Here is a 10000-nt window from a genome sequence, read left to right as displayed (position 1 = left end):
ATTGACATACTTACCTTACGGAGAGACTAGCTCGCCCGCATGGCACACACACACCGCTCACACACATCGCACAACGTCGCACAACACAGCAGCAGCACGGAGCCGGGCAGCTCAAACATCTCATGCAGGACGATACATAATAAGGCTTTTTGGCTCTAGCACCAGATGCTGGGAGAACAGTAGAGTTTGGCCATGAGCGTGTTAAAACAAATGCATTTGATCAAGCTTCAAGCTTCACACTTTATCTATGCTATGCTCTAGAGTCTAGACTACACTGCCTTATGGCCAAAGTGAGGCCACCCTAGCAACACCTAACACAGAGCACGTTATATTTGGCTTTCTTAATGTTAGGTTAGAGCCAAACCAAGAACTAACGTTTAGAGAACGTTCCCTTTGGTTATGCAGAAACCTAACAAAGCCTATATGTTGCTAAAAGTATTCGCTCAACTGCCTTGACCCCCCTAATGACTTAAGTGACATCCCATTCTTAATCCATAGGGTTTAATATGACGTTGGTCCACCCTTTCCAGCTATAACAGTATTTATGCCTAGTTGTTTTGCCAGCATCTGGTTGAATCACTCTGAAATAATTAATTAAGCCAATTATCGGTATGGCCTGAAGAGGGCGCTGCCGAGCACTCAGCAGCATCCTGTGCCGCAGACAAGCTTCAGGCCCTCCTGAGTGAAGTTACCATAACAACAGTAACTTCAGCGGTAATTACAAGTTAAAAGAGCGACACTGATTTGATACCTTTCAAATCATTTGTGCGTAAACAATACAGACGTACAATTACACTGATTGGTGTTAATAGGATCGTCATTAGATGATTACAGGATTGCTGTAGATGATTGAGACTGTAATCGAAACAGCGCGGAAGCAAGAACAAGGGGTCTGGGACAAGGGTGGCAGGGGTGAGATATACCTCACTGGATGGGCCCCTAAAACAACAAGCAAAGTAGAGCTCCTGTCTCCTATATCTCTCTTAGTGGAGCCACTGGACTCCTACTCACATAGAGCTGCACATCTCTTCCACCAGGAGTCCTACCGGTCTGCTTTAGATCACACATGGCATGTGACACACACACACAAACACATACACACTCAGTGCACCCACAGCAAGCATGCTAAGGAAGTGGAGAGTGGAGAGTGAGAGTGAGAGTGAGTGAGGGGCAGTAGTGTCCAGCAGGTGCAGTGACACCATGCAGACAGCAGGTGGCAGTCAGGAGGTGCACTAAAGAGTGAGGGGAGGTGGCAGGAGATCACAGAGTGGGTGTGAACAGAGGGGAGGTGCATGTGTGTGTGTGTGTGTGCGAGAAATGGTGAAATGTGGGTGATGGGGAGGGAGGGCAGAGGGAGGCACAGAAGAGGGGGGGGGCGTATTACGATGAGATGCAAACAGGAGGTGAAGAAGGGAGGTGCAATGAGAAGTGGAGGGAGGAGATTAGGAGTGGGTGGAGATCAGGAGTTGGGGGGGTGCAGATGGGGGGGGGGCAGATGGGGGGGGGCAGAGGCAGAGAGAGCTGAAGGTGCAGTGAGGAGGTTCAGAGCACGAATGTCCACTCACATCACATGTCGGTTCCAAACTGTGTTGTGTGTGTGTGTGGTCAGTAAATAAATATATATAAAAAAACATGATCACACTTATCACGGAGCCTTTTGCTTGTTATGAATTAATTTCACATGAAATCAGCAACACCCTTTTGACCATGCATTTAGTCCACTAGGGGGCGCAATGATCATCAGTGAGATGGGATGGGGTGAGTCTGACGAGGGGGGGGGGGGGTTGTGGGAGGGGTGGACAGACGGACAGATGGACAGACGGACAGACCTGCAGCTCCTCTACTTGTCTCTGTAACACATCGAGACTGTTGCTTTTAAACTGATGGAAACCGTGAGAGGGAATGGCCTGAACACAAAACGGCAAGACAAAAACAAAATAAAGAGAGAAAGATGGTGGAGAACAACAACAAAGAGAGACAGACAAAGAGAAAGAGAGAGAAAGAGAGAGAGAGAGAGAAAAGTGGGAGAAAAAGAGAGAGAGGGAAAGAAAGGAGAAAGTCAAAATACAACCAAACCAAAATAGTTCACCAGTAACATAACCCTTAGAAGTGTGCAGTCCAGGATGCAGGGTTAGGGTTTTAGGGTGCGGAGGGGTGGGGTGGGGGGGTGGGGGGGCGTAGTGGGGGGGGGGATCTCACCTGGGGGGGCAGCTCTCCGCCCCTCTTCTTCCAGGTGAGGCCGGGACTGGGCGTGCCGCCCGCACGGCAGTAGAGACGCAGCGTCTGACCCTCGTGGGCCTCCACGTTCTGCGGACTCACCTGGACCTGAGGCAGACTGGCACCTGGGGTACACACACACACACACACACACACACACACACACACACACAAGCATTCACACACACACACACACACACACACACACACACACACACACACATACACACACATACACACACACACACACACACACACACATACACACACACACAAGCAAGTGTACACACACACACACACACACGCACACACACACACACACACGCACGCGCAGACACACACACACACACACACACACACACACACATTAAATAACACATTACCAGATGACTACAACTAGCTAGTGTTACAGTAAGAGCTGAGCACTGAAGGCTGAGTGCGTGTCACATGCAGGCTGTGCTGTACTGTACGGTACGGTAGAGGGACGCACTGTGCACGTAGAGGACCCCGTGGGCTGTGTGTTCTCCGTGGATGTTCAGGGCCTTGCAGATGTACTCGCCCTCGTCCGAGCGCTCCACGGACGAGATGGTCAGCACTCCCCCGCGGATGACCGCGCTGGGGCTGATGCGGCCGCCCGGCGGCGCTGAGGGTCAGAGGTCAAAGGTCAGAAGAGGAACGGTCAGAGGAAACACTCGGAATCACAGAGGCCGACATCCCGGGTCCAGACAGTAAAAGTCCTGTCAAGTGTTGATCCAACCATTTAGTAAACCAGCTCATCCTAATTAGCAGCCAGGTACAGTAGATCCGATGATTAGTGATATCACTAATTGTGGGGCGGTGTTATGCAGTGTGTGTGTGTGTGTGTGTGTGTGTGTGTGTGTGTGTGTGTGTGTGTGTGTGCGCGTGTGGTGGTTACCTATCCACTCGATGGCGGGGGTGGTGCGGTGTGTGTGTGTGTGCGGTGTGTGTGTATGCGTGTGGTTACCTATCCACTCGATGGCAGGGGTGGGGCGGTGCGGTGTGTGTGTGTGTGTGTGTGTGTGTGTGTGTGTGAGTGTGTGTGTGTGTGTGTGGTTACCTATCCACTCGATGGCGGGGGTGGTGTGTGTGTGTGTGTGTGTGTGTGTGTGTGTGTGTGTGTGTGTGTGTGTGAGGAGTGTGTGTGTGTGTGTGTGGTTACCTATCCACTCGATGGCGGGGGTGGTGTGTGTGTGTGTGTGTGTGTGTGTGTGTGTGTGTGTGTGTGTGTGTGTGTGTGTGTGTGAGTGTGTGTGTGTGTGTGTGTGTGTGTGTGTTTACCTATCCACTCGATGGCGGGGGTGGTGCGGTGTGTGTGTGTGTATGTGTGTGAGTGTGTGTGTGTGTGTGTGTGTGTGTGTGTGTGTGTGTGTGTGTGTGTGTGTGTGTGTGTGTGTGTGTGTTTACCTATCCACTCGATGGCGGGGGTGGGGCTTCCGGTGGCAGTGCAGCGCAGCTCGGCTCGTTGTCCCTGCTGCAGTGTCAGGACTGGGGGGTGGACCGTGGCCACAGGCTGGGAGCCCTCCACAGCTGCAGCACAGCACACACACACACGGTTACGCATACACATCATACACACACACACACACACACACACCCTTTCTCTCTCTCTCTCACACACACATAATCTCTCTCTCTCCCATACAAACACACACATCTTCTCTCTCATACCCAAACTTCTTTGAGGTGTTCCATGTGCTTGTAAACTGTATGTCTCCAGTATGTTCCTCAACAGAGTAGCTGCTCTACACTAACTACTTACCGGAGATACCTGTACCTGCCCTCTCCCTCAGAACTCTGTATCCACCTGTCCTGTACTGTACCTGCCCTCTCCCTCAGAACTCTGTATCCACCTGTCCTGTACCTGCCCTCTCCCTCAGAACTCTGTATCCACCTGTCCTGTACCTGCCCTCTCCCTCAGAACTCTGTATCCACCTGTCCTGTACTGTACCTGCCCTCTCCCTCAGAACTCTGTATCCACCTGTCCTGTCCTGTACCTGCCCTCTCCCTCAGAACTCTGTATCCACCTGTCCTGTACTGTACCTGCGCTCTCCCTCAGAACTCTGTGTCCACCTGTACTGTACCTGCCCTCCCCTCAGGACTGTGTCCACCTGTACTGTACCTGTCCTCTCTGTGCCTGTTGTCATCTGCTCTCTATTGGCTGGAACTGATCAGTGTTCTTCATCTCTATCCCTGAGCTTGTGATGAGATGCTTGACCTTAAGATTGTGTAGTGTCATTAAAAATATGACCATTGGACAGCAACTATATACACTTCTCATAGACAATGTGTGGGTATAAGTGTGTGTGTGTGTGTGTGTGTGTGTGTGTGTGTGTGTGTACAGTACATGTAGGTTCTTTAAAAGAAGAACCTATGGTTTCCTTTTTACAAAGTTGATCATACTGGATGATGTTTCTGTGATGCAGTTGTGGTTTGGACTGGTTTAAAGTGCCACCAGGCTTCTTTCAGATGTCTGTCCTGTCACCCTACATGTCTATAGACTAAAAGTATGTTGCTACCTGGTTAGTTTGTGTACAGTAGTAATGTCATACTCTAACTGATGCTGCGTGTGTGTGTGTGTGTGTGTGTGTGTGTGTGTGTGTGTTGTGCCTGGTCATATGCAGCCAGTGACAGTCCTCAGTTGAGCTCACAGGTGAGCCGTAGTATAGGCATGGAATGCAGGTGCGGATGAATGATGCTTGAGCAACACAGTATGATGTTTGAAGCGTAATGAAGGGAAACTCTATAGCACAGATGTGCTGAACATCTGGAGTGATGGGATTCGAGCAAGAGTGGGTGAAGGAAGAGAGAGAGAGAGGAAGGAGAGGGAACAGAGAGAGGAAGAAGAGAAGGAAAGAGGGTGGGAGGAGAGATGGGAAAGTGATTAGAGGGCGTATGAGAGGAGGATGGATGGAAAAAGACAGGAAGGGTGAACGAAAGGTGAAGAGAAAGAGACAGAAGAAGAGTGTGGAGAAGGAAAGAGAGAGAGAGAGAGTGAGTGAGAAGAGAGGGAATGGATGGTGTTAAGAGGGACTCCTCTGTGTTGTTGATAAGGGGGTACACTATCTGACATCACCGTGACCTTGTGGCAGAGGGCGTGACCTTGCCACAGAGGGCGTCTCCGTCACAGCTGTGGCAATACAAGAGTCAAGTGATGACGTCACCATTCATAACAATGGCAGCTAAACCTCAAATCAATTCTAACTTAGAGCGGACGTTGTTATCCAAACAGCCTAATCCAATTTTTTCATAATCAATCAGTGGAATGGCTGCCATTATAAATAAACATGGCATTTTTTTTTTATCAGATAAATATGTAGCATACTTCATGCCACATGAAAGTCACACTATAAGCTTTTTTTAATGATTTTTAAATTACTGATGTTTGATAGCTTCACAGAGATTGCTTTCCATAAAGATTGGCTTCCAATGCCGTTTGGAACAAGTCTGAAACAAGCGGCATTGTTGTAAGGGATCAAATGACGTCACACTTTGGCTCTTCATGTCAGCTGTGATTCACCGCTCCCGCTCGTAAAAAAAACGACACCACCGCCTCTTGCTTCCTCCTCACCCCGCCAATCGTGGCCAGGGATCTGAGTGGAGAGCATTGAGTGCAGGCGGCAGTTTAACAGTACACTGAGCCCTACAGTATGCAGAGAACTGTAAGCGAACCTAAAGATGTGGGGGGCTAAGTGAGGTAGCATACATGCTAGTATACGCTACGCCTTGACCCTGTATGACCCTTGACCCTGTATGGGCCTGAGGGGCAGTCAGGGCTGTGTTTACTAGATGCTGTTTGTGTTTGTGAACTGACGGCGACGCCGTGTTTACTAAATTGTTGTTTGTGTTTGTGAACTGACAGTGACGCTGTGTTTACTAAACTGTTGTTTGTGTTTGTGAACTGATGGTGATGCTGTGTTTACTAAATTGTTGTTTTTGTTTGTGAACTGATGCTGTGTTTACTAAATAGTTGTTTGTGTTTGTGAACTGACGCTGATGCTGTGTTTACTAAATAGTTGTTTGTGTTTGTTGATGTCAACAGAGGAGTCTCCCTCGCCTGAGCACATGCAGCGGTCAGCTCCGCCGGGCCCACTCCAGTCACACACGTACTGCTCTGTGTGTGTGTGTGTGTGCGTGTGTGTGTGTGTGTGTGTGTGTGTAGTACGTGGGCAGGACTGGAGCGGCATAGTCCATGCTGGTGGAGGGAGGTGGTCATGCAAGGGGGGGTTTTAAGAAGGGGGGGGGGATTACATGCAGACTTACGCTTCCTATGGCCTTCAAACATTTCATAGGCTGTGTAAAACATCTGCGTCTGAGACGCTTCTGTGAGAAACACACACACCCAGGGGTGAGACCCTCCGCGCGCCCACACACCGTGCCCAGTGCCACCTGATCTCCACCACGCGCCGTCGTGCCACCGTGCCGCCGTGCCATCGTGCCATAGGTAGCTGCCCAAGTCTCCATCGGAATCGGATCATGGACGGATATTTGTCTTGCTTTAGATGCAGTCAGAGACTGACTCTAGGCAGTCGGGGAGACATAGGGTGCCTCTCAACATCTCTCCTCGATCCTCGATCCTCGAGGGGCGTTCCCACTGATCTATAGCAAACACTGGATAGACTGTCCCATTGTTGCCGCCCCATCATTCTTTATGTAGATCAGTGAGGATCGAGGCCCGAGGAGCGAGGGAGGACGTACTGTATAAAAGCCCAAATGAGAGGCACCCATACTCTGCCTCCAAGTGTGGACGTATAGGGGGAAGTGTTGAGGCACCAGGTGGAGATCAGGTGATCCGAAAGAACCAATCAAAGTTAGCCTCCAGACATTACCAAGACTTACCTGCTGAGGTGCACACCACAGCTCAGAAACACACACACACGCTCAAACACACACACATTCTTTTACTGGCACAGGTGTGCTCATGTGCAGTCAATACACACTTACAGACAGACATATTCTCTAAACTAGACATTACCATTTAACCCTCCACACACACACACACACACACACATACACACACACTTATTTCAAACCCCTCCAACACACATATCCATGCACATTTATTCAAGTCCATGGAATCATATCACAAGAGCAGAGAAATCCAATGGGGGGAAACAAGACGGTAGAACATCAAATACACACACACACATAAACACACACACTGCATGCAGTTAGTAGTAGTAAAAACATGTCAAAGCTTTACTAGCATGGAGTCCAAACATCCACACATATTTGTTGGATACAGCTTGTGATTGAGTAAAAGGTAACACATCGTTCCACTGAACCTGTGAAGACCTCATGGGCGTTTGTGGAGGAGTCTGAAACTAACATTTCTGCTGATCTCAGACCTGCTGGAGGTGCTCCAGCCATACAACCCCTGTACTTTACAGCGAATGACTGACAGTTGGCCTGCGTTTTGAGCTGAGACGAGACCTTTGGCCTGCTGGTTTTGCATTTTTCACCATTTGCATTTTTGTCTGGTCCATTGCCTTTGCTCTAACAGAGATGATTTAATCCAAAAACATTTTAATTTTTGTACAGACATTTATACAGACATTTCACAGTTTACATAAATTAAATACACTGGAATATGAACGTATAAACATAGGTGAAGATTCTCATCTGACAGAAAAGCACCATAGCAACAAAATTCAGAACAATCTAAGAGATTTAAAACATGTAAAAAAAAATAAGATAACGGCTGATAAAAAAATCATTTCATTGTTGTAAATTAAATCTTTTAGTAGTCATACATAGATGTACCTCGTACCTATAAATGTAGCACTATGTGATAACTGCCCTTACAACCCCATCTTAAACGGTGCAGAAAATCAAGACAAATCAGAATATATTCACAAAGTTGAATACATTGAACAGCCAATTAAACATGATTCCAGTGTTTGTGACAAGCTCATTACAACTGATGTAAACAATTACAGTACCTCAAATTACACTTACAGTAGCTATATGTGATTTCTTAAATGCAAAAGGCTAATACAAAGTATGAAGATAAAAAAAATCAATCAGTGGTTTCTATTACAAGTTTATGATTGTACAAAAAATATTTGACATGATATGTAATTTTTGCTTCAGTCTTGAAGGGCACAGTGGTATTTTTTCTTGGACTAGCAGTAACATCAACACATAATATAAAATGAAGATAAGATAAGACACAGTATTATGAAAAAAGCCATGTCACTGATCTAGTTATCTGGCTATCAAACACACACCCTCTTATTCTATCATGTGAATGTTGGAGCAGGTGAGGACTACAGCACGTCTGTACATCTATAACATTTTTAAGAGGTCTCTTGTATTGATTGTATTGTTTTGAAAGTCGCCTTGGATAAAAGCGTCTGCTAATCGAATGAATGTAAATGTAAAGAGCACAGACACTGAGGGAGTGCTGGGACTACAGCACGGTCCACAAACACAGGGGAAGCTAGGACCCTGCGTTTGCATCCGCTGATCTGCCCTGTCCTATCCAACCAGCCACTCATAGCACCATTTTGAAGAAAAAAGACATTCAACAAAAAAAAAAACAGTGACATAATTCAGACAGCAATAACAACAACAACGACAACGACAAACTGTTTGTTTTTTCCCCCCATCTGCTTCTTGTTTTGTATTTGGTTGGGTATCCGCAGCACGGTTCTCTTGCCAGTGTCACCAGGCCCCTCCCTGCCCTCTCCGATCTCATCTCCTCACTTGCCCCCCCCTCCCCGGAGCCCCACAGCCTTCAGGGGAAAGACAGAAGCACCCTACACCCAGAACCAGAGCGTCCCCACAGGAGAGCAGAGGGCCCCCAGGAAACACACACCACCCAACGGACAGGACAGGCGCTTTAGCTGAACACCACCAGAGGAAGTCACCCGAAGAGCACACCATTGGATGGGACAGAGCAGAGCAGAGCAGAGCTCCACACCATTGGATGGGACAGAGCAGAGCAGAGCTCCAGAGCTGAGGAGCTGAGGAGGACCACAGCAGAGAGGCTACAGCTACCCTTCCAGTCTACACCGGCTACTACATCAGGGATGGAGGGGGGGGGGGGGGTGTATGAGGGAAATGGTGGAGTCTGGGGAACTGAGGGCGTAGGAGGAGAGTGGGAGAGAGGGAATAAGGAGGTGTACAGAGATGAGGTTGAGGCCGGAGTAGGGGAGGAAGGTGAGGAGAACTAACAACAATAATCTAATCGAATCTATAGCTCCCCTGTGCACCACTCCTCACGAGGAGACTCGAGGGAGTTGGGAGTGAAGGGGTGTTTGGGGCAAGCTGTTTGGGGGGAGAAGGAGGGCAGGGACGCTGGTAGTGGACACACTGGAGCTGGACTTTGTGGGGGACGAGAGTGAGAGAGAGAGAGAGAGCGAGAGAGAGAGGGGAGGGGTTTCATAAGGGCATGGAGTTAGGGGTGGGCGAAGATCCCACAAGGCCAGGGTTGTCACCTAAGCCACCCCTTCCAGGATGTGTCAACAGGGGGGTCAATCTGGGGTCAGGGATCAGTATGGCTCCCCATCAGGACCAAACCATGGCCAGATGAGGTCAATTAGGTCAAATCAGGTCAAATCCTGCGCTGCTAGTCATTTGTCAAGGGGAGGGGATTCTTCAGGGGCTGAGAACCGCCCTGTAACCTGAGTGCTTCTGTGTCATTTCAGATGACTCCCTCTGTGATCGATCGATTGTCCCTTAATGCTTTGATCATTGACTGCCTACCAGCGGAGCTCCCCGTAGTCATTTGGCCTATCACTATCGATTACCAGCAATTATG

At 48.6% G+C, this 10000-nt stretch overlaps 1 protein-coding gene across 1 annotated transcript in view; it reads right to left on the bottom strand.

Moving 5' to 3' along the window:
- The window catches only part of hspg2 (heparan sulfate proteoglycan 2), a 123287-nt gene that overhangs the window by 31349 nt on the left and 81938 nt on the right, over window positions 1-10000 (bottom strand). Inside the window, exons 49-53 of the mRNA XM_062540894.1 lie at window positions 6499-6558; window positions 3643-3765; window positions 2708-2860; window positions 2200-2342; window positions 1830-1907 (exon numbers count right to left, since the gene is read on the bottom strand). Of these exons, the coding sequence (XP_062396878.1) occupies window positions 1830-1907; window positions 2200-2342; window positions 2708-2860; window positions 3643-3765; window positions 6499-6558 (557 nt within the window). The remainder of the gene's footprint in view (window positions 1-1829; window positions 1908-2199; window positions 2343-2707; window positions 2861-3642; window positions 3766-6498; window positions 6559-10000) is intronic.

Source organism: Sardina pilchardus, chromosome 7 (genome assembly GCF_963854185.1).
Source record: "Sardina pilchardus chromosome 7, fSarPil1.1, whole genome shotgun sequence".
NCBI classification, from domain to species: domain Eukaryota; kingdom Metazoa; phylum Chordata; class Actinopteri; order Clupeiformes; family Clupeidae; genus Sardina; species Sardina pilchardus.
This window is presented reverse-complemented; position numbering and strand designations above follow the sequence as displayed.